Source organism: Leptonotus elevatus, chromosome 12 (genome assembly GCF_054856555.1).
Source record: "Leptonotus elevatus isolate MCC_2025b chromosome 12, RoL_Lele_1.0, whole genome shotgun sequence".
In the NCBI taxonomy this organism is placed as follows: domain Eukaryota; kingdom Metazoa; phylum Chordata; class Actinopteri; order Syngnathiformes; family Syngnathidae; genus Leptonotus; species Leptonotus elevatus.
In genome coordinates, this window is record NC_141250.1 from 22,676,900 (window position 1) to 22,704,688 (window position 27,789).

At 42.3% G+C, this 27,789-nt stretch overlaps 1 protein-coding gene across 19 annotated transcripts in view; it reads right to left on the bottom strand.

The window, feature by feature from the left end:
* Positions 1 to 27,789, bottom strand: part of tns1b (tensin 1b) — an 88,805-nt gene that overhangs the window by 20,012 nt on the left and 41,004 nt on the right. For 7 of the 19 annotated variants that reach the window (XM_086091950.1, XM_086091949.1, XM_086091951.1 and 4 more), the window contains 14 exons: positions 24,097 to 24,135; positions 17,523 to 17,564; positions 13,037 to 13,086; positions 10,776 to 10,950; positions 9,868 to 9,918; positions 9,671 to 9,793; positions 8,194 to 8,258; positions 7,999 to 8,082; positions 7,065 to 7,177; positions 6,907 to 6,967; positions 5,310 to 5,385; positions 4,146 to 4,275; positions 3,913 to 3,979; positions 3,693 to 3,814 (listed from right to left, as the gene is read on the bottom strand). In XM_086091950.1, coding sequence (XP_085948076.1) covers positions 3,693 to 3,814; positions 3,913 to 3,979; positions 4,146 to 4,275; positions 5,310 to 5,385; positions 6,907 to 6,967; positions 7,065 to 7,177; positions 7,999 to 8,082; positions 8,194 to 8,258; positions 9,671 to 9,793; positions 9,868 to 9,918; positions 10,776 to 10,950; positions 13,037 to 13,086; positions 17,523 to 17,564; positions 24,097 to 24,135 — 1,198 coding nt within the window. Of the gene's footprint in view, positions 1 to 3,692; positions 3,815 to 3,912; positions 3,980 to 4,145; positions 4,276 to 5,309; positions 5,386 to 6,906; positions 6,968 to 7,064; positions 7,178 to 7,998; positions 8,083 to 8,193; positions 8,259 to 9,670; positions 9,794 to 9,867; positions 9,919 to 10,775; positions 10,951 to 13,036; positions 13,087 to 15,808; positions 16,029 to 17,522; positions 17,565 to 24,096; positions 24,136 to 27,789 lie in introns of those variants that run through there. The other 12 variants (XM_086091959.1, XM_086091942.1, XM_086091954.1 and 9 more) reach the window with 7 other exon arrangements.

Sequence of the window (27,789 nt, forward strand, 5' to 3'; positions counted from 1 at the left end):
AATGTACTAGAAAACTGAATGTCAGGTGGAATTTGGGACAGGCAAAGCCTCCATCAATTCTCAAGTTGTTTCCCAGTTCTTCATTTTCTTCTTCAAGAGTGAAACAAGCATGATACAATCATGAAAAGCTGAGCAGTAACAAAATAAATAGAACATTTGCAAACAGCGAATCACGGCAAATCCTCGATTTAGTAAAACTGCCGACTGGAGCTTTTTTTTTTGTTCTTCTTTTTCCTCTTACTTCCTGGGATTCTGCCCACATGAGAGGGCGTCGGCAAAAAATGCTGCGCGGGTTAGCGTCACCCATCTGCCTCGGATTCCTGCTTCTGATTGGGGCGCATTTCAACAAATTCCCAGTGGAGGAGCCCTAGAATTCACCCTGTTTCAAGCCAAAATGGTCAAATTCAGGAACGGATCCTTGCATGTCCTGTTGGGATAGACACGTCTGCAAATTTGACATCAATTCTTAAAACTTGCCACAGAGATTTTTTCTTCACAAGGACATGAACATTTTTTGCCTTTTCGGGCATTTTGAGACCCAACCAAAAGAATAATAACTTCCATCGGTTAAAGAAAAGGACGTTGATTCTAGACTGGCCTTTGCAAGAAATCAATCAATCAAATGCCCTCAAAAAAGTTCTTCCAAGAAGGTCTGTGACAAAAAGGCCCATAACGGGACCACATCCCTTCTCTTGCACTGCTCAACCAATAGCCTCGTGCTAACATTTTCACTCCTCATAAAGTGCCCCGGTCTTTTTTTAACCGTCTACGCTCAGTGCCTGATTTCAGGTCAAGGGTTTTGTAGGGCATTTACGATCAGAAGGTCAAAGATCTGGCCTCACCTTGTACCGGATGCTTGCTCTTAATTTGAATTACAGTAATCCCACCTCCATCTTGGCTTCCAGGTTTGCAGTCCTGCTATTTTGCGGATTTTGTTTCTGTCATCTTGTATCATTTGCACCAATTTCTGTACTTCTCTTTGTTACAATTGAAAACTCGGACATGATTTTGATGCATCACAACATAAAGCTCAATAACATCCGGATTTTGAGAACAAAAGAAGTATTATAACGTGGATCAAATCCTGTTTTATTGATTTTTTTCAAGATTATATTTGTGAGATGAACCTTTGTTCATGTTGATTACACTTCACTAAACACTACATACGGAGCAACAATGTTGAACTTTTAAAACGCAAGCAACATTCCGGGAGCGCTGAGACTGGAACGGCACATTGTAAAAACGTGCAAATATTTCGGGATTACGGGTGGGTTTTTTATGTCGGAATGGTGTGGAAGAAGGCCCAATGTTGGCATTGTGCTGCTGCTGCGGCAGCTGTTGCTGTTTTAACAAAAATGCACGATGAAGGTCAACATCAATCTTCTGAAACCAGAAACCGCACAGGCGGCACAGCGCAATGCTGAGATCAACAATAACTAAAAAAAAAAAAATGTGTAATTTGAAATGGCACATGTTGGCTTGAGCAGAAATATTTGCTGTTTCTAAACATTTCACGTGACGCTGTTTGTATCATCACTCTCAAGGGGACAACCTGGCTTTTTCTTCTTTGTCTTTGTTTTTTCTTCTCCTTCCAACAAGAAAAAAAAAAAACATCTTAAAAGAGAAAAAAAAAAAGAAAGAAAAAAAAGAAAAAAAACATTAAGACTGTTTGGAGGACGTTTAGAGAACATTTAGGAAACAATGTGACCTTGAATAAACCCTCACATGAAATCAACATTAGGTAGCATCCTCAAACGTTCGCCCCTCGGTGGGATAAAGGCGTTCAATTCGACATGAAGTTGCCAATTTTTTAGAAAGAGATCGCAACGTTTCAATAACAAAGGAATGTTTTTACAGACAAAAAAATTGGAACATTTCCTGATAAATTAGCATTTTTTTTTCAAGAAGGAAAAGTCAATGTTTTCAAGAATTAGTTTTACAGGCTTGCAAAATTGTAATCTGAAGTCTTGCTTTTCCAAGAAAGTTATCAAGATATCATATATTACAGTCCTCGTGTAGTCAACTGAGAATGTGAATTTAAGCAAAATGCAACTTTTATATATTTTCTGGAACGAATGCCTTTATTTTCTAGTAAGTAAGTAAATCAACAAATAAATAATTAGGAGTGTAACCTTTTGTTCTAAAAATAAATAAATAATTTAATTTGTCGGGACGTCAGCTAGCAGCACATAATTAGTTGCAAATGGAGTCCATTTTGAGACCGACTGCTACACACGAGCCAGAATGTCATTTCCTCTGGGGAAGAGAATAAGAGGCGAGCAATTCTATTTTAGCAAAGACTATTTCCAACTGCCACCTCATGTGTAGACACTTAATGAGCGGTGATAGCCAAGCGACCTTTGACATTCTGACGACATGATAAAAATAACATGGGGAGGGGTCATGGGCTCAGAAAAATATAGAAATTGCATTTATAGACGTAAATCTGTGCGATACCGAGCAGTTCACAAGAAAAAAGAGAAAGAAAACCTTGCTACTAGGTGGTCATGTTGATGTATCGCCAAAAAGCTTGAAAAGCCTTCAATTAGCAGGTCAAAATAGCACAAACTCAAGTTCTTTTTGTTTTTGTTTTGTTTTTACAAAATTCCAGCGTGTTACTGCAGAAGATGTAAGCCTTTTTTTTTTTTTATTATTCTTTGACTGCATTTATGTTGCTGAGCTTCACGAATCTAAGATGGCGATGGGGGTCAAGGTTTGATGTTTTTGACCGTGCTGACATGGATAAATAAAGCTTAAATACATGTATGAAAAACATCACAACAATAAACATAGTTAATCCGAGGTGGTCTTGGAATTCCTTTTCTGCAGACTGCTAGACAGCCAAACCAGACATACAAATGGGGGGGTGGGGGGGGGGGGGGGCTAAGTATGTTGACACTCCTAAAATGTTTGGCAAAGTGACACGGTGGCCGCCGTGGCGAAGGGCGTAGCACCGCTTCCGATGAAGAAAGTAGCATTTAGCTGGCGGAGTGACCAACATCCAATCAACAGACTCGGCGCATGCCTGCGGCAAAGCCGGAATGCAGCGCGGGGCTTCGACAAGCAGCACAAGCGCGCGCGGCCCCGCAAGACCTTTTGGCTTCTTGTGCCAGCTTACGACGTGGCCACAAAATGAATTGCCGCTCGTTTCAAAACGCAAAGTCAGCGCTCACGTGCTGGACAATAAGCATTGAGTCTTGTTGCATTTCCCGCAGCTTCCAGGGGTTATTTCTCTCCGTATCAAGCGTGCGGTTTTCAATGACGTCCAACACACGACGGCGAGCTCAGGTTCCATTTTTAGCACTCGGCAGGATGCGTTTTACAGATTTTCCATTTTGGTAGCTCCAACTCTATTAACTCATTCACTGGCAGCCATTTTCACTGAAGCAACCCCCTTCGCTCCCGGCTGTTTTACTGGAGTTTGACTTATTTTGCAAGGCCAGCAGAATACTTTTTTCTATTGCTATAAAAACATGAAACCTTAGAGTCTTTTTTTTCGTTAGGAAAAAAAGTATATTTGTATCTGTTTCTGTTTTGCAGCAATTAGCTTTAGTATATAACTACGGTTAACCATTATTCACAAATCTGTTGAAAACACTTTTTGCAACATGGCCCTGGTTGATCTCTTATACTCTGCTGCCACCTGCTGGCCGTTTTTTTGTAATAACTACCATTGTTATCTCGCTACCCACCTTCTGTCGTGTCCTCATTATTCTGATTGAAGTTCTCGTAAGAGTCCCAGCGAATCAGTGGATCTTGTGTGTTGTAGTCCACGGAAACGCTGGGCCCGTTCTCCAGGTGATCCATACCTTGGCCAGAGGTACGAAGAGCCAGAGCAGGCATGTGAATCTCACAGAATAAACAAACAAACAAACGAGTGTAGTATGGCTAAAAACTATTTGTTGATTCTTACCATACATTTTTTCTGGGCCAAAAGAAAAAATGAACTCCACTTTGCCATATTCCGGGAACCGCTCATCTGCAAACAGGAAATGGTCAAAATCAAATCGAATCATTTTTTTTAATGGTGGATCCTCGAAACGTTGACGCCCGCTTTCGATGGTGTCGGTATTGTTTTGAGGCCTCCCCAAATCTCCGAACGCAAGATTAATATCGCTGAATTTGGTGAGGTCGGTCCGGCCTACCTTTGAACGTCTCATCGAGCTCGTCTTTGCCAAAGACGATTCCCAAATCGTGAACTGCGCACGTGTGGAACTGCACCCGGAAAATCACATCCCGGCACGGACCCCGATAACGCTTGTGGTAGCACTTGAGCTGCGGGAAGAAATCCATCAAATAAGATTTAGCAAGTAGCGGGGCTCCATTAACACCTTTTCCAAGACCATTTCCCTTTAGGGAGGAGTAAAAGCAAGATATAAAAACGTAGATTGCTACGTTGGTGTCATAGTTTCCAACATATTTTGACACTGACTGCTAAGAAGGGCTTTAAATAAAGCGAGCCAGCTCCACTACCGCATTTTTTATGGCTGCATGTTTTTTTCTGTGAATGCGAAGTACAATAAACTCCACATGCTCTCAGTACATTCATCCAATGGCAAGTTGTAAAAAACCCCAACAACAACAACAACAGGATTTCCTCTTCCTTATTCGACAATAAAAATCATCTCGACATGCTGTTAATCTGGGTTTAACAAGTCGAGACCATCAATTCAGTAGCCTTTCTGCAAAATCCTTTTCTGTTAAACTGAAGAGCCATAAAGTGTTTCATTCAAATGAATATCCCGTTTCCTACTTGATCCTGGTTTTCTTAACCCTCCTGTTACGGGAATTTCTCAGGGCAACAATAAGATACCAACACTTGTTGTAGCCTGCCCCTGCGCAGTTAAAGATCACGCTTCGTGCCAGACTCCAAATCTTGACAAAAATCCATCTTAAAAATGGTTTATTGTATATCTTATCATAAACTCTATTACTAATCATTATTATCAGTACAAATGCATGATCACCCCTCAACGGCATGTTGGCAAACGCCGGCATATTATCTTCATTTCTCAGGAGCAGCAATTATTTTCTTGGGGTTAATTTGAACCTGGGTGTGTTGAATTATTCAATATTATCACAAGCAATGCAAACCAGTTCGATCAATATTTAGTGCATTTTTCTCAAGATTGATTTCGCATAAGACACAAATATTGGAAACAAACCGTTATAAAAGTTGGAACACTTGGAAGTTTTGTACGGAAAATGTAATAATATCACTGGGAATGTCAGATGGGTCATATATCAGTCGGCTTGAATCCAGGAGGCGGCCTTCTGAAAAGCAAGCATCCGTCGCTTCTTCGTCTTACCAGAATGTCCCCTTTCAGAAGTAGGCCGGGTTCAATCGTGATGCAGATGCTCGTCTGACTGTCCCCTTGAACATTACTGCCAAAGACAAAGAGACAAAATAGTCCAGACGCTCAATTGGAATCTACAGTACATCGTATTCCAGCGCTCGCTCCGCTCTGTGAAGTGGCGGCGCTCATCATCTGCTTCCAATTGTCTCCACTTTCAAAGCGGCGTAATCACAGAGTCGCACTAATTTGGGGCATTAGTGTCGACATGGCTGTCGAACCACTGCAGCAGTGGATCAAAGGCTGCCGAGTGCTAATAGGGAGCACGTGAGCAAGAAAAGTGCAAAGCAATGCCATATGGGGGGGGGGGGGCTTCAAGGTAGAAGGGCGCGGCCTGCTCGCCATTTCACACATTTACTGTAAAAAGAAAAACAGTAGAGCCGCCTGTCCAGTTTGGATTGTAACCCTCCCGATGGCTTTATTTTTCAGAAATAGCGATAATGTTTCCGAGTCAACCTTTTACTGTCAGAGACGAACAAGCAAAAACATCGATTCAAATTGCTGTGTACTGAAAATGTACTTTGACATGCTTTTTGTTCATGGATAAAGTCATTTGATGGTACGTAAATCATTGAGATACGGTCAACAGTTACGTTTAGTTAATTTAGTTAGTTTTCTGCCAATAGGTGACATTAGTGTTTCATGTTGGATGTTGGCGACGGGAACACACATTTTTTCTTTTCAAATTCAGAGCAATTGCTATTTGGAACATGAAGCACCTCTGGTTGATTGTAAATTACAACTCGTCACAAATACATATCACATTTATTCTTGCTTAATTGTGTTCTAGTGACTCAACGTTGCATGTAAAATAAGAAATAACAATAATTATATCTGAACGCCTTTTGACATCTTATTTAATGCTTCTTAATGCCATTTAAGTCCTTGTTTTTGAGCAAAATCCATTGAATGACTTTTATTGTTTTTTAATGAGACGCAAACTTGGCAGTCTTGAAATGGATTTATTTATTTCATCATGATCCGTTTTAGGCCAAAAAGAACTGAGAGCTTTTTCGCAACTCAAAAACGTAACTCTCCTATTTTTCAGGATATATACTTGCATGTAAAGTAAATAGTAGGCCTCCTGTTCTTGAATCTTATAGTCTGTGCATGATTAAGCTTCCATGTTGTTGCTCCACTGCCACCCAGTGGCCAAAGAAATCCATGGCCGCAACCCGGTCAACAGTGCCACTTGATGATGAAATGTACACATGGCCTGTTTTTTACATGACCAGCGAAAAGCTCGACGGTGATGATCTCACTGCAAAAAAAAACTCTAATCTCACTTGAAAACAGGGGATTGCATCAGTCCTTGAGAACCATCGTGGGAAAATCTTACAAAAGATTTCAACTGTGGAAACAAGAGCCTGCAGCAAAGTTGAATGCATTCATTTGAGAGGAAATCGTGATGTCTTAAAGGGAAGACGAGCGTCGGGGGAGAAGCTATAACTGAAAATGAGCATTTTTTTTGTCATTATTATTACCACTGAACTATTACAAGCTGACTGTCCCCGCATTCTCGTGAAAGCATTTGAGCGTGATTAAGACTTACTAGATGCCAGATGTGTAGACGGGCTGCATGGCCTGGTAGATTTTGAGGAAAGGACGGCATCCTGATGACGACGAGAAAGAATCATAAAAAAATAGCGCCTCGGCCGTTTGTGAGCATTTGCTGCATATTTCCCATGCGAGTGCGCGTACGTCGCGTACCTCCTTTGGACTCAAAGTTGGGAATGCCGTGCAAGATGACGTGGTGAAGAAACAGCGGCTTGTTGTTGATCTTGATGTGACCGCTGAGCAAACCGCTGAAGTACTCCACATACCTGCACGGCACCGGCCCAACACATTGAATTTCATCTTGGCAGGAAGATCTTTTCGAAATAAATTCATACGTTTCGCAGTAATGAAGCTTAACAAGACGATCAAATAACTCATTCAAACCCAAAAACGTATTCAGACGTTTTTTTTTATTTTTATACGTTTTTGTTGTTGTTGTTTTTTATGCTAAAGCATACAGAAGGCTTTAATACAGCTTCTGACCGCCTAAAGCAATGGTATTTAATTATTTATTTATGTAATTATTTAAGTAATTACAAAAAACGGCCAGCGGGAAAATCTGTCAAAATCCAGTTAAACAGCCGGGAGCGAAGGGGGTTGCTTCAGTCAAAATGGCTGCTGGGAGTGAATGAGTTAACATAAGCATCTTATTATTGAACATGTGAAATGAAAAGGGTTCATTTCATACATTTGAACAGCAATCATGATCCTGGGTCAATTTGACCCATAGAAAGTTTAATGTAATACTGATAATAACAACAATAATTTAATGATATCATTTTAGTTAAGACGTGCAAAGACTTCAGCATCTGACTGGAGTTTTAATATCATGTCAATGTGTTAGTTAAGAAACTCAGTGTTTGTTTATTTATATACAGATTTAGTTTATTGATACTTTATACTACTTTTATGTTTTTGTATAAATTGTAAAAATCAATAAAAACATGAATTATACTTTTTTTTTTTAACTCAAGTGTATGTTTCTTTTTTTTATCAAATTCAACACGCTGATCATGATTGCTGTTTCTGAGAAACACACATAACAGGACGTGTGTCCCCTAATATACATGTATATAAACAAGATGACCTTCTCTGCGAGGGTTGACCCACAGGAAGCACTTTGTCTTCATAGAAGCGCTTCATGGCAAACCTGTCCAGAGCTTGGTCAGCGCTGCATTGCACAAACATGCACACGCACAATTAAACAACATCCAAAACCAGTTTGCAGTAAACATCCAGGACCCGCCACAACATAACTGATTGCAAAAGTCTGGACACCCACCTGGCGGATATGTTGCTGTAATGCATGTAGGCCGCCACCACGACTCCAGTTCTTCCTCGGTTGCCCTGAAACGCAATCAGCGATGGTTCATGTTCAATTGACCCGTGTGGAAATTATAATGTCCTTTTCACTCATGTGCAGCACAACATGATGAATGGCTCGCTGTGCTTTTGGTCAAATGGGCTGAGGAGCATTCTTGCCGTTCTTGAGAAAACAAATGTAACATCTTTCCTGATCAAAAGCCCCAAAATGTGTCCAAATACTAAAAATTGAAAATGATGTCATGCTGTGTGGCATTTATTAGTGACATGAGGCGCGACAACACGTGGACACCCAAACAAAATCTCCCTCCTTAGTGACAAGTTACCGAAACTTCCGAGCCCACTACAGACATGTTACTCAACTTCCTGGAAAAACAAACAGCGGTTGCCGTGGCAACCGCCTTGTTTGTAACTGTGGGGAGCTTCTTGGAACAAGGGAGCAGTGGTTTGGGGTGCCGGTGCCAACGATTATATTACAAATCACGTCTTACAATCAGAGTCAAATTTGGGACTTTCAAAATCGTTCTCCTGTTGGGGCGATGATGAACGTGGTTTGCCGCGAATATGGAATATGATGTGACGCTTGAGCAGTAACGGGAAAAATTTGGTCAGCTCACTTGTCAAGTATGACATTTGACTGTATTGTTTTTTTTTTGTGTTGCCTCCACTTGCCATCAATGACAGTTTCACACAAGCAGTGTTGCCTCGGGGAGGGGGGGGGGGGGTTGCCAGGGCCCCAGGAAAAGCTTCAACGAGAGAGTTGCGGAATCTAAAATATGTGTAACGGTGTCGTGAATGGCGAGTACAAGTAAGCGGTTTTTATTTCTAAAGTTAGCATGTCAATGGCATTTTCCATTCATGTTAGCATGAAGCTAGCGGGCTGGTCTCGAGGAAATGTAGTTCGCAACATTGATGCTAGTTTCGTTAGCCTGTCTACTTTGTTTTGCATTGACTTTTAGCATTATGCTAGCAGACCATCGTTACAAAGTGACTTGGTTTGTTTAAATCAGGGGTGTCCAAACTACAGCCTGGGGGCCATTTGCCACTCGCCATCCATTTGTCAGCGGCCCACGGCATACTCTAAAAGACGTATTTATCCGTTTTTTAATGTTGTATGTTATGTTGTATGATTTACTCACAGTTCTAAGCAGATTTGTGAATAATGATGAAACCTAGCTATATTCTAACGCTAATTGCTGCAAAACGGAAACAGATAGAAATATACTTTTTTTTATACAATATTCTGTGGGCCTTGCAAAATCAGTCAAAATCCAGTAAAACAGACGGGAGCGAAAGGGGGTTGCTTCAGTGAAAATGGCTGTGAGTGAACGAGTTAAGCACTGCAGACCCCAAACTATCCGCCGACGAGCCATTTTGCATGATACGTCCCCTTTCAGGAAGCATGTGACAAGCGTGTTGATTTGATTTTGTCTCACCTTATTGTGTATGACCACCACGTTGTGGCTGTCTGCACTCAGCCACGTGTCCATGGCCTTGCAGATGCTGCAGATCTTATCCAGAGCTGGCGCGTGATGGTTAGGCCAGCCAAAATCCAACACCTGCCCGCGAGGGAGCAGCAAGTGTCAAGCCACAGCGGACAGAAGGCCGAATGCTCGCTCGCAATCAAGTTTACCTTTGAATGAAGCTCGTTGATGTCGTAACGTTTCTCACTCAGGTTGAAGAGCTAAGAAGGGGAGAAGATAAGTAGGACATTATTGCACGGTTGTTGTTTTTCCCCGCAAATTTGCCACTTTATAAAGTCACAAATTTATGATTTTTTTTGCCGCAAATTTTCCACTTTATTAAGTCACAAATTTGCCACTTTATAAAGTCACAAATTCACGATTTTTTTTGACGCAAATTTTCCACTTTATAAAATCGCAAATTTTCCACTTTATAAAATCGCACATTTTCCACTTTATTAAGTCACAAATTTGCCATTTTATAAAGTCGCAAATTTACGATTTTTTTCTCGCAAATTGGCCACTTTATTAAGTCACAAATTTTCCACTTTATAAAGACGCAAATTTTCCACTTTAAAAGGTCGCAAATTTATGATTATTTTCTCACAAATTTGCCACTTTATAAAGTCACAAATTTGCTACTTTATAAAGTCACAAAATTTCCATTTTATGAAGTCGCAAATTTACAACAACAAAAATCACGCAAATTTGCCACTTTATAAAGTCACAAAATTTCCACTTTATAAAGACGCAAAAGTACAAGTTTTTTCTAGCAAATTTGCCACTTTATAAAGTCACAAATTTGCTACTTTATAAAATCACAAATTTGCCATTTTATAAAGTCGCAAATTTACAACAAAAAAATCACGCAAACTTGCCACTTTATAAAGTCACAAAATTTCCACTTTATAAAGACGCAAATGTACAAGTTTTTTCTAGCAAACTTGCCACTTTATAAAGTCACACATTTTCCACTTTATAAAGTCGTTATTGCACGGTTGAGCTGGACCCTGGTCCCAGCCCATCTTGGGCAAGAGTCACTTATCCTAAAAGTGACGCGATCAAAGATGGAGCGCACCAGGTAGTTGTGGCCATGTTTGGAGCGCAGCATGGAGGCAACCTCGCGCAGGTTGGCGGCGTAGCTCGGCTCCTCGGCGCCGCCGGGGAACGAGACGGAGATGATCCTCTCGGTGATGTACAGCAGGTCCAATTGGTAGTTCTCCTCCAGGGACTGCAGCAGACTCATGCTCCTGCTCACAATGCACAAAAACATTTTCACGGTTAGTTTTAGTTTAGTTTTTTTACCAGCAATTTTCCTGGGTCAATATGACTGTTGAATCATACAAAAATACAAATCATACAACTGATTTAAAAATATATATATAATTAGTGTTTTAATTAACATTCAATATTTTTTCCTACAGTTTTAAACGGGTCACTTTGACCCGCGACATAATGTAACACGGGGCTTAAATACAAAATGCTTCCATTTGATGAAAAACTCACTTTGTCACTAGTCACTCAGGCCAAAACCATGTCTAACATAAATATATGTGCTATCCTGTGGCATACTAGGTTATTTTTTGTTCTTGTTTTATTTAAAAATTATTTTGGAATTTGCAAATACTCACACGTGGATTATTTATCTCCATGTTGTGATTGCTTCAGTCCAACAAAATTCAAATACAAATAACATTCATAATATTCAACATCTTTTAGTCTGTCAACCATATTAAAAAGATAAGTAAAATAATAAAAAATTAATAAAAAATTCCACATTTTCAAATGGGTCAATTTGACCCACGACATGACACGAAGGTCAAATATTTTGACCTCGAGTTTCTTTTGTTGTTCACTAAATACTGGTCAAATAGTTGGCGATGGCGCTGTCTTGTTTTGCTTTTTGTCGTATTGTGATTTCTTTGTCGCCGATTACACCTGCACCTCTCAAAGTGACCAACGAGCTGGTGCACTCTTAACAGGAGCGTTAACTCAAGGTGGCCCATTGCAAGTCAAGCAGCAGACTGGAAAATATGCCTCGTAATCGCTGGAAATAATCCACCGCATGTGATTTTAATACATGTGCTTGAGGGTAGAGGGATTTGTTTTGGGGGGGGGGAAACATTGTTATAATATACTGTATCGACTGTGTAGCAAACATAAGACCAGTTGCATAATATGGTCACAACAGTAATTTGTGGTTTGTGTGTTTTTTGTCTTAGTTTTGTGCCAACTGTTGTTCCACAGAAAGGCGGCGCAGATTTAAATGGCACACTTGCCAGTTGTCGGACTTGAAGTTTTCCTATTCAATCCTAAGATTTCAATCTTGGTCAATTTGACCCCCCCAACAGAAGAGCGAAGCTAAAATGGCGAGCAGAGACTTGGCGTCATCTCCTGAAATTGATGTCGCACTCCTCACAAGCACACTTGATTTTTGTTGTCCAGGTTTACAAGTTGAGGTAACGTGTGGGTGATTCGGGAGACAGCTTCATATTTCCCACATTGGGCCCACAGGCAGGAAATTGCTGAGAACATGTGGGAGAGCGGCTCCCGCTTTTACTGTACAGCAAAAACTGCTCCACATCTGGAGACGCTCCAATTGCTTGCTGGAAATTCTTCATTGCCAAATATGGACGGACGCGAGAAAACATGTTCTCACCATCAAATGTTGCACTTCACATTTTTAAAACAGCAATTTTGTCCGCAAGCCGCAAGAATATAGTCGTTCTTCATAGAGGATAAAGAATATATGCTTGTGAGGATTGTTGCATGCGTTGCTCCACAATTGGTGTTCAAATGTCGCTGAAAGGGTGAAAACACTGTGACACCGATGCTATTTGTCAGCCCTTCTATGGCGTTTCTCATGATGTCCTAGCATTAAGCTAGCAGACGTATGTATGTATTTGTTCTAAAAGTATGAGGTGTCTTTTTTTTTTGGGAGCAACTGTTGACGATCTGCCAAACTGCTGCTATTTGTGAAGTGAGTTTGATTTCAATGCTGCTAAACAGCACTCGTATCTCAAATTCAAAAGCGTGAAGTGAATTGCATTCAATGCACTGATTTTTTTTCACAAGCATGAAATAACTCTTTGATTAGCTGTGAAAGTTCAATCAAGTTCAGCTCGGAAGTTTTATGAGTTGCGATCAAGTAAAGTCAGGCGTGTGATTTGCAGCTTCCCACTGAAGGGCGTTTTGTGTCTGAAGAAAAAAATACATCGAAATGATCATCTCTCTTTCAATAACTGTTATATTAACCATCCTGGATTTTCTCAGGAGCACCGCTGATGTTTCAGGGTCAATTTGACCCATGACGTAACAAGAGTAAAACATAGATCCTACCTGGAAGGTCTGCGTCGTGACTCCATGCTTTTTGAGGATTTTGTTGAACCCTGGAAAACAACAAATGGAGAAAATATTTATCAACTGGAATTGAGTTATTTGCCGCATGCAACAAACGTACTTTTTAAAGCCATCGACTGCCATAACAAAGCCATAGCTCTGTCTAATAGAAAAGTAGTACTTTGTCAGCATTGTGCCGCATCTTGATGCCAAAGAACGATGTTAAAGTGGGGGGAGGAGCTAGGAAAAGTTGTGAGGTCAAAGGGCATTGAGCTGGGTTGACCCCCTGTGGCGTTTCGGTCCCATGTTCGCGGGAGAGTCTGTTATCCATCATCGCGCGTGAGATCAGGCAGGCCCGGCTTAGCGTACAAGAACCCGAGCGGGGACGTGCCACGACTCGCTTAAACCAAAATGGCTGCGCTCCTTGCGGACGAGCAGTTGGCACCACGTGAGGTATTTGCTGCATCACGATTGAAATGACGAGCGTGTAAGCCACGAATGCAATTGTTGTGTTTTTTATAAACTCGATTACATCTCAAGGCAAATTGTGTTTTTATCTGTTGTGAAAGGAAAACGGAACGAGCGCATAGTCACGAGTAAATGATCTTTGGCCGTGACGGAACCTTGTCACAAACGGCAATAATGTCACTGGGTCAACGAGATCCAGAGCGTGTTTTTATGAATCCAAAAGCATCAAATGGGAACAAAATCGCAGAGAGGCTTTGTTGCAAAAATGTGAAATGAACCATTTTCATTGCATTTGTTACACTCCAATTCACACGAGCGTTAAAACGGGGTCATGTTGACCCACAATATAAAAGGAGGGTCCCATATCCTCACTGCAGTCTTCTCTTTCTATAAATCCAATTTTTAGGGCAAATGAGGACGCTTGAATCTGCGCCATTTTGATGTGTCAGAATTTCAACCCGTGCGACCTTTTGAACTCAAACTTGTCAGCCAATCGGAGAAAATGAAATTAAAGACGATGATGTTTGGAAATAATCACGCTCAAAGCTCAAAGCATTTTTTTTTCCCGAGAGGCCTTCTCACATAAAAATGTTCCCCAAACAAGTTTTTTTTCTGACCAAAATGAACCTCAATTCAAAAAGAAGCCATCGTTCAAAATTCCTGCTCATATAAATGTGCACCGATTCAACGTGCTTAACTTTGACAACGTAATGTTGAACGAGCCTAATTGACGCTCTTTGCCGTGCAGCATATTGTGCTTCGTCACTTCAACAACATTTACATAATCATGGAGGTTACTATGATTTTTGCTTCCGTATTGAGCTACCCCCCCATACCCCCCCCCCCCCCAATTTGCCTGATTTTAAGCGTTCACACAAGCGAGCGGCCAAGTGAGGCAACACGCTCGCTTCCCGTGGGCTTCGGCCTAAACGTTTCCGTCTGGCCTCTAACAAGGAGCAGGAGGCTCGCCAGAGGGGAACAGCGACCCACGAGCGAGAAACACAACCCAACAAAGCGGACAGACTGAGAGGACACACGGAGGGCGAAGTAAAATAGCATCGTCACACCATCGGCAGTTTTGACAGGACAGTGAGAAAAAGTCTCGGCGCATCCTCGCAACGATGATCGGATTTTGATGTCGCGCTGGATGTGGAAAGCCGAAGAGCTTCGTCATCTGGTCTCGCCAATCTGGCTGGCACATTTGCTTCCATTTCACTGAATTCCACGGTAGCAATTGCTCAAAGCGCAACACCTGCAATTGTTGATTTTTTTTTGTTCGTCCACTTACCAAAAAAAAAGATTGATAGAACTCATCAAAATTGGGCTCACATTGTCAACAATGCTGTCATCAGAATTGTCTCCCAATTTTTTCTTTTCTCTCCATTCAGGAAAAAAACACGAAGGAGGTGTGGCATTGGAACGAATTCAAGGTGGAGTCGAGTATTGGGGTGCAGGGGACGTGTGTTTGGGAGGGGGGGGGGGGGTCTTGAAAGCCTGTTTCCAGATGAAAACCATGTGGGGACACGACTTTACAAGTGGGCCATACAAATGAAATGAGAAAGCGCCAGCCAAAAAGGGGCGGGAGGCCAGCAGACTTTGTCGCAGCCCACCAAAACAAACATGCTTCCAACATGCTGTGCGCTGAAACGTGCGCACTCGTTTCTCAGGAGCACCGATCGTCTTCCAGGTCAATTTGACATGTTCAAGTATTTCAAACTGTCAAAAATCCCAATAAAGATGCTTCATATGTCAAATTACTAACATTATTGACACCATTACTGGCCGAGGAGAAGAAGTTTTTATAACAGACCTACTTTATTATTATTATTATTATTATTACCTGGGTCAACAAAGAAAGGTTCATAATATATTATGACAAAGAAGATCAAAACAAGCATGAAATACTGGACATGAGAAATTTAGACCTTCATCTCAGGAACACTAATTTTGTTCTTGGGTTATTGTTTAAGTATGCAAATATCAGGAACTTGGTGGGGCTGGGAAATCAATGATTAATGCCGTTAGTAGTTGAGCAGAATGAGTTTCATGCTGAAAAATCGACACGTATAATTGATGTACTCGGGTCAATTTGACCCGCGGCATAACAAAGCCTCCTATGAAGTTACTTTTGTCAAATCACGCTGATGAGAAACAGCAACAACACAGCGTCAAATACTGGACATAAAACAGAACAGAACAACAAAAAAAAGGAACTTCCTCTTATCTTTGTCAATAGCAGTTTTGCCCCCGGGTCAATTTGACCCGCAGCCTCAACAATCCGAGCAGTGTTGCGCGGCTGCCTACCTTCCCAAATAAGTAGCCCGTACTCCATCGCCAAGCCCCCCTGAGGGAGGAGAGCCGCCTTCTCAAAGAACCTTCTTCTCTGTTCATCTTCGGGGAGGAAACGTGCCCGTTTTTTCTTCCAGTGCGGCAAATACGCAAAAAATGAGAACAAAGTTTCTCGATTTTGGTGGCTTGCCTGCGCTGGGCCGACGCATGCTCCAGCCTTCTTTCTTTCTCGCCCCCTCCGTATACTCCTCGTCGACCCCTTCTGGTTTTGTCTCTCTCTGTCTCTCTCTCTCTCTCGCTCGCTCGCTCGCTCTTCCTGCCCCCTCCCGTTCGGACTCGATTATCTTTCCCCTCGCGTTCAACTTTTCTCCCTGGGAGAATTTCCCGCCTCCTCACCCGCGTGCGTACGGGCCGCGCTTGTATCTCGGGATCGACATGTGAGATCTGGTGAGTCACCGGCCGAGACTGCCGTCGACCCCCGTTTAGGATCAACGTTTACGCAATACAGAGACCATAAATAAACAAAAGGTAAACTGATGCCCCTCCCACATGCTTGACAAACTCATCAATCAAAGCTTCTTCTTCCTTTTGACTCAAAATTCCAAAATGGCTCTAATACAGATTTTACTGTATTGATTATTGTTGCTTGAGCTCTCGATAGATTTGTACGACTGTCCGTGATCAATATTGCACGGCACAAGTGGTACCCTCGCCAAAAGACAACCGGTACTTATATTTCCCGTCGTTGTTGTTTGTTCAAATGTCTTGTTACTGCAAAACAAAACTGCAAAACTCCTTATGTTGTCCTTGGACATACTTGGCCAATAAAGATGATGATCAACTCATTAGACCCGCACCAACTATTTGAGTTCATTGGCCACATTCAGCCCAATTGGATCTCAAGTGGGCCAGTCCAATTCATTTGTGGCTTATAAAAGTTATAAATGACGGATATTCCCATTCCTCCCCATTGGTGCCATTTCACCAAATGTGTGCAAGGCTGAGCTCCCGAAAGGAAACCTTATTCATCATTTGTCTTCTATTTCATGATTTCTTTTTAATTTCAATGCTTCCTGGGTCGTTTTGGACTGTTGAGTCCAAAAATGGCGTCCATTCCTTTCGATTGACTCTAGCTTTTGAGATATTGATATTTTTGACAACTGGTTGATTGCTCGTTAATGTGCTGAGAAAAACTGAAAAAACGGTTGTGCCCAATGAAAAGAGACACTTGTGCGGTGTGGGAGGCAACGAGGCGTAGTCCGCCAGAGAGGCGGGCCCAACGATGCTCGCCGATCGACGGGAGCAGCTGCGCACACGCACACTCGTGCATGTCAAACCTCAGCACACGCAAGCGTGGGATTGGACGGTACGTGTGAAAGCCACGCACAATTGCGACGGCAGATGGATTCCGGCGGGGGGGGGGGTTAAGCCCCCCCACAGTTATCACGCAGAACACGTTGTGATGGGACAGCTCAGTCACAACGACTTTATGAGTGCATGAATCGCACTTTCAAGAAGGCATGAATTGACATGATTTTTTTTTTTTTTTTAAGAGCTCAGTATTGTTCATTCGGAAATGTCATCATCATTGCTCTTTTTTTTTTTTTGTGGTTTTTTTTTTAATTTATTTATTTAATTTTTTTTTTTTTTTTTTTTTTTTATGAATTGACATGATGATTATTTGCGATTAGAACTTGCAGGTCCAGAAAAAAAGAGTTTTGCGACTCACCATTGTGTCTACATGTTTGAGAGGCGGGTCACTGGTGGGCGCCTGTTGAGGGAGAAAGAGAGCAACAAGTGAGGTCAGCAACACCCGAAACACTGGATGGTCTTGCGTCACGCGGCGTCGGATGTGACTTGTTCCCATTCTTTGCCCTAATGTGGCCTGGAGGCGAGACGCGACGCGACTCCACCTCGGCCGCGCGGGCCCATCTGTTACCCCGCCGCGCAAATATTTACTCAAACGGACGAGGCCGCTTCCATTAGCCAGAAGCTCCGGCTGACTTTTCAACGCCATATACAGCCACGGGCGGCGGAGCCAAGAAAAAAGCTACGAGACGAGGAGGAGGAGGAAGAAAAAGCCGACAAGGGCGCGCCTGCGTCCCGAGATGTTCGACATTCAGGCACTCGTAGGAAGGAACACACGCTGGATCTTCTATCGTCCAAACAAACAGCAGCAAAACCAAAATGAACACATTTCAAATGATGTCGCAACAAACAAACGCATCACCAATCACCCGTCTTATTTGGGTCAAAGGAATCTCGACAATTTCTAACCTTAACCCCTTCAAACCTGCATTATTTTCTGCTTGGCAATCCTTTTTCTTTTTTTTCCGATTTTGACGAGGCGTGGGTTTAAAATAATCTATATATAGCGATATTGAATCGATATTCCTTTTCATAGCTCGATTCATACAACCGACATTCATACAAACAAATTTACACAGTGCTGCGCTTGTAATTGCTTTCAATTATTATTTATTCTTTTGATTAGGTCATGTTCAATAAAACATACATGATTAATGTAACTGCATTGGATTCAATTTTAAATGTAAATATTCATCTATTTTTTTTCATACTAATGCTCCAAGTAAGAGCAACACGTTTCTATGATTTGCAGCATTGGTACTTCTGAGAATGTCTTCCATATAAAAGTCAAATTGGTACTGCATGAAATCCTTAACTGAATCGAAAATCAATGCGAATCGTGAATCGAATCGGGCCCTTCTGAATCAAATCAAATCGATTTTGGAAATCTGAATCAATACCAAGCCCTAAATTTGACTCCTGTCATGGAAAACATGGGAAAAAATGTGGGTTTCTCTCATGTTTTTATTGTTATTGTTTTATTGTTATAGCGTGGCTGTAACGTGTCGTAAACTTACCAAGCGTACATGCCACATTTTTTAACAGGAACATCGTGCAAATCAACTTGCGATTGTGATTGCTTAGCTAGGATCCAATCATGAACCAGAAGTGTTGACATCATACAAATGATGCATTTTCATTGGTTTAGACACACAAATATGTCATGTCCACTGCAATCATCTGTTGGTCCGAAGGGGTTAAATTAAATGGCTGCTTCAAAGCAAAATGGCTGACTTCCTGTTCAATTACAGCTATGGGGGTGACCTGTTAAGTTGTGTCAATTCCTCAAACTTTATTTTGTATTTTTGTTTCTAAATTCCCATGTTCGCTACTGAAGGAATATGCCCAAATCATTTCAGCCACGGGGCCCTTTTTTCGTGTGCCCACTTATTTTTTTTATTTTATTTTTTTTAAGAGCTCAGTATTGTTCATTCGGAAATGTCCTCATCATTGCTCTTTTTTTTTTTTTTTTTTTTAATATATATATATATATATATTTTTTTTTTTTTCGTGTGCCCACTTATGACGGACATTTCCACTCAATTTCGTACCCATCGGTCAAATTGCTGTCCTGGGTTTACCATTTCAATTCAAGTGAGTGAGACGTGCAAACCCAAAATGTGCAAATAACGAAGACATTTCTCCCAACATGATAACCAGAGCGCTGCCCGTGGCTTTGAAAAAAAAAGCCATTTTTCTCAACTTTCCAGTGCGTTGGCAAGTGACAAGGTCAAAAAAAGCGGCCAATCCCAGAGGGCCAATTCCAGTTACTTTTTGCATGAACAATCCACAGCATCCTCACGATTAGTGAAAAAGTTGACGTGAAAAAGCTGAGCAGGAAGATGGATGACGCTCAGCATTCCTCTTGGTGTAAAAAAGCCCGAGTGGACTTGTGCGACTAAATTGAGCAGTGAAATTACAGCCTGGCTGAGGAAGCCCAGGAATACATTTTACACACCCGAACCCGACCGCTAAGCAGCCAGGAGAACCGCAGCATAGCTCGCCCGGCCTGCCGCTTTTGTCCCCGGCCGGCTTTGTCAATACATTTTTGCTGTCTTGCAGGCGAGACATTTTTCAACGTTTCAACCCTTAAATGCCACAGAAGTTGCCTCTTTCCGAGAAAAAATCCCATTTTTCGATTGTCCAAGATTTTCCAAGAACAAAAGGTGCATTTTGTTGTACTTAAAAAGTTGTCATCTTAAGACAATAAGGTTTTCCCAGATTAAAGCTGAACTCGTGAGATTCAAATCAAATGAAAAGTCACATTAGTGAATTGAAAAAACACAACATTATTCTTGTCACGTGTTTTGTTTTGCATAAGATATCAAATCTAATTTCATGCTTTTTTTAATGCAGTTTTGAAAACCAATTGAATGCCCGCATCGTGCTGCATGTTTGGACATTTGGGCTGTCAGTCAATGACAATTTTGAATCATAATTAATCGCATGGGTTCCATAGTTAATTCACAATTCCAGTGATTGAAACGGGACTAAAAGTGAGACTACGTTTAAAAAACGGCGGATAAAATGAAGACGACAAGACAATCGCAATCCTTCTTCTTGTTTTCGCCCTGCGAGCGAATGCCGTTCCCACACAGCTTTTTCTGTATGCCATGCGCTTCCTTTCACATCAACACACAAGCGCCTTTGAGCCAGCCGGCAAATTACAGCCCAACTTGTGCAGCAAAAGCAGCGAGATGCAGGAAGTTTCCTCCTCCAAGACTTGCAGGAGGAATAAATGAAGCCAGAGCGCAGCCTTTCGGGGGGGGGAAGCTAAATTTACGCCGTTTCATCTTCAGCTCGGCCCGGCCCGGCCGGCCTGCTGACTGCGGACGGCGCCGTGGTTCAAATCGCCACTGTTGGCGTAGGCGTGTGGCTGGGAGACACAAGAGACAAAAAGTCTTGGGCCCGGAAAGCACACAGCAGTCATTGTCAAGAGTTCAAAGTTCATTTGCGGGCTGATTTTCAAAATAAGATGCGACCTAATGACGCTTTCATGTTGGACTCACGAGAGTGCGCGCGCACGGTGAGGGAGGAAGTCGAGTGGGACCACACGCGTCGTCGCGTTGTTCGCGGCGCCGGCCCGAGGTTTGGGCTGGACTCAAACCTCGTGCCAGTTTCAGAAAAAGACGAATACAACGGCAGACTGCGCTTCGCAGCTGCCGTGAAAAACAAAAGTGAGCAGCAGCACTGAGCAAAAAAGTCCATGTTAGCAAACATACTCGTGTGGCTACACTCCAAAAACAAAACGGGCTGATATACTATTTGGGTCAATTTTCTGTTGATTTGGACAAAAAAAACATTTTTTAGGTGTTTTGTAAAAATAAAAAAAATAAAAAATATGACCCACAAAACAATTCAATTTGGGAGGTTGTTTCGTTCAGAACAGCAACCAAAAAATGGACTCAAATTAACCCAAATTGTGGATGGGCCTATTTTTGACTTGGCTTCCCTTTTAACTTCACGAGAAAAAGTCATTTAAGTGTAGCTATAATGGAAGTTTTGCTGCCAATTTTGTAGTCCATCCAAGGGTGTGTTCATGGTAAGACTCATGCTTTCCTTCAGCCTCTCACTTGATCGCAACGATGACATCATCACACTTCTTCATCTGGGGAAATAGTTTGTAACACCCCAAAGAAGTGAGATCGTGCGCAAGTATTTCCCGGCATCGAGCGACGTGTTGTGCTCGAGAGCACCTCTCGGTGGATGGAAATTAAACTGCAGTATGTGCTTGTTTGTGACTTCTTCTTCTTCTGAACCCTGCAGTTATATTAGTACACCCATGAAAATAATGTCAACATGTTTATGGTTGAAGCGTAATTATACAACAAAACTATGATTCCAAACACTCATCCGAAAAAATAAACGTCATGTTTAAAAAGTCAAAGAAAACGCAAAACAGGTGCCAAAAGGGTTTGAGATCCAAAGTTGCCACCGTAATGTAAACGTTCTCAACGTTACGTCGCTTGATCTTGTTTAGAAGACATCAAGTGTTCAATCGCAATTGCTTGTAATCACTTGAAAAAGACGATTAAGGCTCATCGCAGCGTTTTCCCAACATTGCAAGTTTGTGGCGAGTGATGTGAACGCGCAGCTGTTCAGCTTTCCCGCAAATGTAAACACGGCAAGTATGGAGACTTGTGACTAAGTTTGCCGTGCGTGCGTGCGTGCGTGCGTGCGTGCGAGGCCCGTTCCCATCTCCTAAGGTTGAAGTCGGGGTGGGGAGGGGGAGGGGGAGGGGGGGGAGGGGGGGTCCCTCAGGACCCTCCCTCAAACAAAAAGTGAGAGCAGACCATCAAGTCTGTGGGAAAAACTTCAGCGTGGAACGTGAACGTGTGACCCGAAAATGCCTTCATGTTCTCGCGCTCCCACTGATGGACCCGTTTGGTTATGCAACCAAAAAGTCCAATGGGGCCCACCAAAGGAATTCAACAAGACCTCCTCAAGGAAATGTGTGGATAGTATGTCCATCTATCCGTCCATCCATCCGTCCATCCATCATCAATCCAGCCAGCCAGCCAACCAACCAACCATCCATCCATCCATCCGTCAATCCATCCATCTAGTCATCCATCCGTACATCTAGTCATCCATCTGTCCGTCCATCCATCCATATTGTCATCATCTGTCCATCCAGTCATTATTATTTTTAATTTTTCAATATTTATATAACTTAAATTAAAATAATAAATAAATGATAATTAACTTTGCCATGAAGTGAACAAAAAATCATAGACGCCTTTTCCAGGCATCATTTGAAATAAAGAGCGAGCTAAACTGAAAAATACATTTTTCTTATTATTTTGAAAAAGTATCCAAAGACTTGTTAATTTTTGAAAGTGAAAGTTTATGACTTAACAAGGCCAAGAGGACGGTTGGGGGGGCAAAAAACACGTTTGTTGTGGGTGATATCATCATTTCCACAACAAAAAGCACCTCCGAATGGATGCAAACTTTGAATAATGTCTTCATGCGGAAGGCATCCGACTTTGAATGTGGTTGGGTTTTTTTTTTTTGCATCATGACATCAGCGTCTTTGCATGAAACATAAGACATGTTGAGAGGCATTTTCCTGGGAGCAAGGAAAAGTGCAGCGTGCCGGGGGGGGGGGGGGGGTGGGGGGGGGGGGCTTTGTCAAGCATCCAAAACCGTTCAAATACAAAACTTGTAAGAAAGAGGGTGAGCAGCCCGTATCGCCGCCGCCGCCGCCGCCGCACGCAGCGCCTGATGACCAAAAAAGGCAATGAGGCCCGTTAAGTGTGTTTTTACTTCTCTTCACGTCCACTTCGTACTCGCACTCCAGCCCGCTTCCATACTTAGGAGCAAAATATGTCATCACCATACGGCGCATTCCCGCAACACGCAAGTTGATTTCAGACCGCAATTTGGGGATTCATAGCTCCAAAAAAGCAGCTTTTCATTCGTATTTGGTTTATATTGGCAAAAGGTTAAATGTCTGCTTGGAGAATATAAAATCGCTGTCACTGCGAGGCCACTGCACTTAATGTTGCATGGAAGGAATTCGAGCTGCGATGTTTGAATTTGTTCACCAAAGGTTACGTTAGCCGCGTAAGCATGTTTTGACTCGGAAAAGGATTTATTTGGCCATCGACGGTGTTGTTTTGCCTGTAAAACATGACGCGGCAGCAACCAAACAAATGTGGCCTCGGAGGCTAAATTTACAAAGCACGGTTCAAATTGTGTCGCAAGAAGACAAAACGACACCATCTTTGAAAGATCCCTGCAAACGGACAAATGAACCTTGAAACGGCTGACTTGATGCGCATTTTGCATCACGGCTTCTTGAGACTTTCTGATGAGTTTTAGCAATCTGGATGGGTCTGCCAAATGCCATGTTGCTAAGCTAAACTGGTATCAGGGGCTGAATTTTTCAATTTCCAGGGGCACTATCAAGACCATTGAACAGAACAATCGAGCATTTACAGGGAGACTCCAATCTGGCCCAGAGAGGATTTTTTTTTTAATTTAACCTTTATTTAACCAGAACATCATTTTTTTCAATATAAGTAACAAGCGCCTGCCACTTCAATGACATTCTGAAATTGCCTGCTACGCCTGATATCGATGCACTGGTGAGGGTTCGTTGTCCGTTCAGGTTGTCAATATTTCTACAGTCGATGACTGTGGAATCTGATGTCAATTTAAAACGATGAAATAAAGGGCATAGAAATTAGATCCACTTTGATCTGCAAGTTGCACATGTAATCAATTCTTAATACCGTTGAAATTGCAATCGGACGTTGCAGCTTACTTGAAACGGGATTTGCAACAAGGTAATAATCAATAAACATGAATATTTTCCAAAAGTCTGCACCAAAAGCAATGGTAAAAATGTGTAAGAGTGCCCACTTGAGATCAAATTGAAATTGAATGTGGCCCCTGAACTCAAATGAAGTGAAACCAAATTCACTTACCAGCTCGTAGTTCGTTGCTGGAACACAAGATGAGGACACCTAAAACAAAAAAAAAGGATTTTCTCAGCAAGTTTCTCATTTGTAAGTTGGACTTTCTCACTGGTGGAGAGTACCAAGCTGCAGACTGACACGGTTCGTGAACATCGCAGTGGAGCTTGCAAATATTTCACCTCCAGCACCGAGCGGATTACGCACAACAATATCCATCCACTAAAAATAATTTAGGTGCAGCAAAAAACAAAAACAAAAAAAAAAGCCATTCGTGCCTCTTTTTAAAATAAACTGCGTGAATCATAAAATGACAATGTTTCAAAGTTGTCCTGACCGCAGCGTGATTATAGGGCAACGCAACATTCCGAACAACAACGGCGACAAGGGCTGAATTTGTACATTTTCAACTTTGGTCCCAACCCAGAGATGAAGCTGATCGAGCAAAAAACGGCAGCTCCTCAAAAAGGAACGCACCATCTGTTGTGGGGATAATCCGATGAGCGTCCTGCGACATCCTGGTGTCACGCGCTTGGAAAGGAAAGTTTCAGGACTGATGAACAGGAAGGGTTGCGCGCATAATGGCTTCCAACAGGAGACGCAAGCGATGACTATCAAGACAAATAGGGCGCCGCTACTCATGTTTCCTTTCTGAACATCTGTAATATCTCCCAGGGGGGTTTTTACAAGCAATCATTTTTTTTTCAAATTGATATTAAAGTCACTCATTTGCAATACTTTGGCGGGTCGTGTGAATGCAGCTTTGAAGAACAATCTAACAGCTATTTGCAGGGACTCAGTCCTGCCTCACTTGACGGAAAAAATTCAAGAATCACAGCTGTGAGTGCATGAACTCATTTGCTCCCAAAAAACGTATAAAAATGTTCTATTTTAAATATTGCCAAGGTCCCAAAAACTTATTTGTTTGTATGTTTGGTTTATGTTTTTTTTTATGCTCGAGCATACAGAAGGCTTTGATGCAGCCTCTGACCTGAAGAGGACGCTTAAAGCAATGGTAGTTATTACAAAAAACGGCCAGCGGGTAGCAGAAGAGTATAAGAGATCAACCAGGGTCATGTTGCAAAAAACTCTTTTCCCCACTGTTTTAAACAGATTTGTGAGTAATGATGAAACTATATTCTAATGCGTATATACTTTTTTTCCTGATGAAAGAAGAGACTAATCTTTCTCGTGGTAGGTTCTGTGTTCTTATAGCAATAGAACGCAATATTCTGTGGGCCTTGCAAAATCTGTCAAAATCAAGTCAAACATGACCATGTTTTTTGGGGCCGACTACCGTTCGGTGAGTTTATATAAATCGACAACCAATCTAAACGCAATTTTGAGCAATATTTCTATTTAAATAAGTTGTTTATTTATTGTATAGGCTGTGCTTTTATGGCATATTAAAAAAAACACTTTGATATACTTCCTTGACACCAATTGCCTAAAATCCAGAGCTTTGGCGGCATCTTATAAAGAGCTGAAAATGTGCCAACGGGTGATCCGAAATAAAACTTTCCATCTTTATCGCTGCTACTTTTTTAATCGCAAGACAAATGATTGAATTGCACGGGCGGGCGCAAGGTCGCTGCTGGTTTGCGACCTGGTTTGTGTCACTCCTGACCGACTGCAGTTTCCACACACCAACACGACAACCAGATCAAACGTGGCTCCACGTGCACGTGTTTTACGACTGATAAACGCGCTTTGTTTGACTTTCCTAAATATCTGCAACAATATTGACGCTCGTCAGTTGCCTGACACGTTGTCCCTGCATCGAAGCTTTTGATAAAGCATGAGGGCACCGCCATGGAATGCGTTTCTGTTTTCCCAGAATTTCATCTGACAGGTTGACGAGTGGCTACAGTATCTCGGCACAGATTCAAGTTATTCTAACCCTCCTTCGGCACGGCTTCCTTATCGCTCACAACAACAGGTTGTTCTCCTTTGGGTTGGGGGTTGGGGGGGGGGGGGGGCTCAGCCTTGAAGTGGCCGTCAAACTCCTTGACTCGTTAGGCCTGCTCAGCGTTTGCACCTGACAAGCCTCAGGCTGAGAATCCCAGTCACGTGTTTTGTATTCGAAGTATCCAATGTGAGCTGCCAACAATTGATTCAGTAGCTTCTTTTTGAGTCAAGAGAGTTGTGGACTCATTTATTGGCATGGCTGTCGCATAAACTGGGGGTCGGTGGTCTGCCCACATCAGACTCGTTCTCATTCTCGCATTTGTGTCAAATGTCTGCTTTGTAACTTGCTGAAGAGTCACAGCAAGGAACTCCCACTAGACACGGAATGTATTCGCCCAACGGGAGGGCTGCAGGTGAGGAGGCCCCCTAGTGGACTAACCATGGGCCTAACGGTGGCACAAACAAGTATGACAAGTTCATCTGAGAATTCATCATCCAGATCAGTACGATGCTGCTCGAGAGCGTACTGGATTGCGTTGATTACGTTGATGAATGAATCATCTGATGCGAGGGCCTAAAATAAATCTCATATGAAATTGGGTAGACACGTTGATCACGACTGGACTCACCCAAAAGTCTCAAGCCCTGTTAACACGTAGCCGGACTATTTCAAAACAGAATAATTCCCTCTCTGCGTGTAGGAAAAAATCTCCATCCGCATTGCGGCAATAGTTTGCCAAATACTGTCTAATCAAAAGGAACTTGCATCTCTCGCCATCACTTCTTCCACAAAAAAGCAAAACCATGGTGGCAAGCTCTTTCATGTGGACCGACAAAGAGTCCAAAGTGCTCCTAAATGTTGCTGGAGTACAAAACTAACAAGACCCAAGAAAGCGTTGATTGAGAGTCTTGAATGCGAGTATGCGGACGTGCTGACACAGTTGGAGCAGCATTCGGCGGAGATGTCTAATGGGTTGTCGTACCCGTGACGACATAAATCTCCAGAACCGAATGTTCACGGCCAAACGCGACTCCGGAGATATCTGCAAATTGCAACTTCAGCCAGAGTTTTCAGAAACCTTTGTTTTGAATGAAAACATCTCGGGGATGTGTGGATGATAGGACAAATATGAAAAGGAAGTCCACCATTTTTAATTTGAAGTAGCTACAGTTTTTAGGATGAACTGTGGAGCTTCTACTTTGAAGAACTCCGATTGGGGAATTGGCCTAAATGAGGCCTCAATTGAAGCAGGTATCCTTTTCATTGGCAACAATAAATCGTGAAGCTTTTTTTCCCCCCATAAAATGTGGCGTCAAAATTTGATGACAATTTTGAGGACGAGCCATGAAAAATGAGGAGCAGGGGCTCAGTCATGGCTTACAAAGTTGGATCATTTTAATTAACCCCGAAGACAGTTTCACATGTAAACGTGAAATTGATTGGCTGTCTATCATAACTTGACTCAAAGTGGAAGTCGGCCATTTTGGTTTGAAGCAGCCATTTGGGACGAAATCCAGGACCCCTACACACGTTGACAAATTCCGACTCAGGAATTTGCCCAAAAGGGCTTTGATTGGCAGCATTTTTTTTGTGTGTGTGTGCCTACACTGTCCAACGTAAGCAGCGCGTTTGATGACAATTTCAAGGACTTGCCATGAGAAGGGGAACGCGAGGGCAGCTTTAATTGAACTGACGTGTCCAAACAATGCAAAACGTGCGCACGCTACGTCGCTTGTGAAAAGCAACACAGCGTCTTTGTCTGTGCTTTGCGGTGCGTGGGAAGGAGGCCCGCTTCC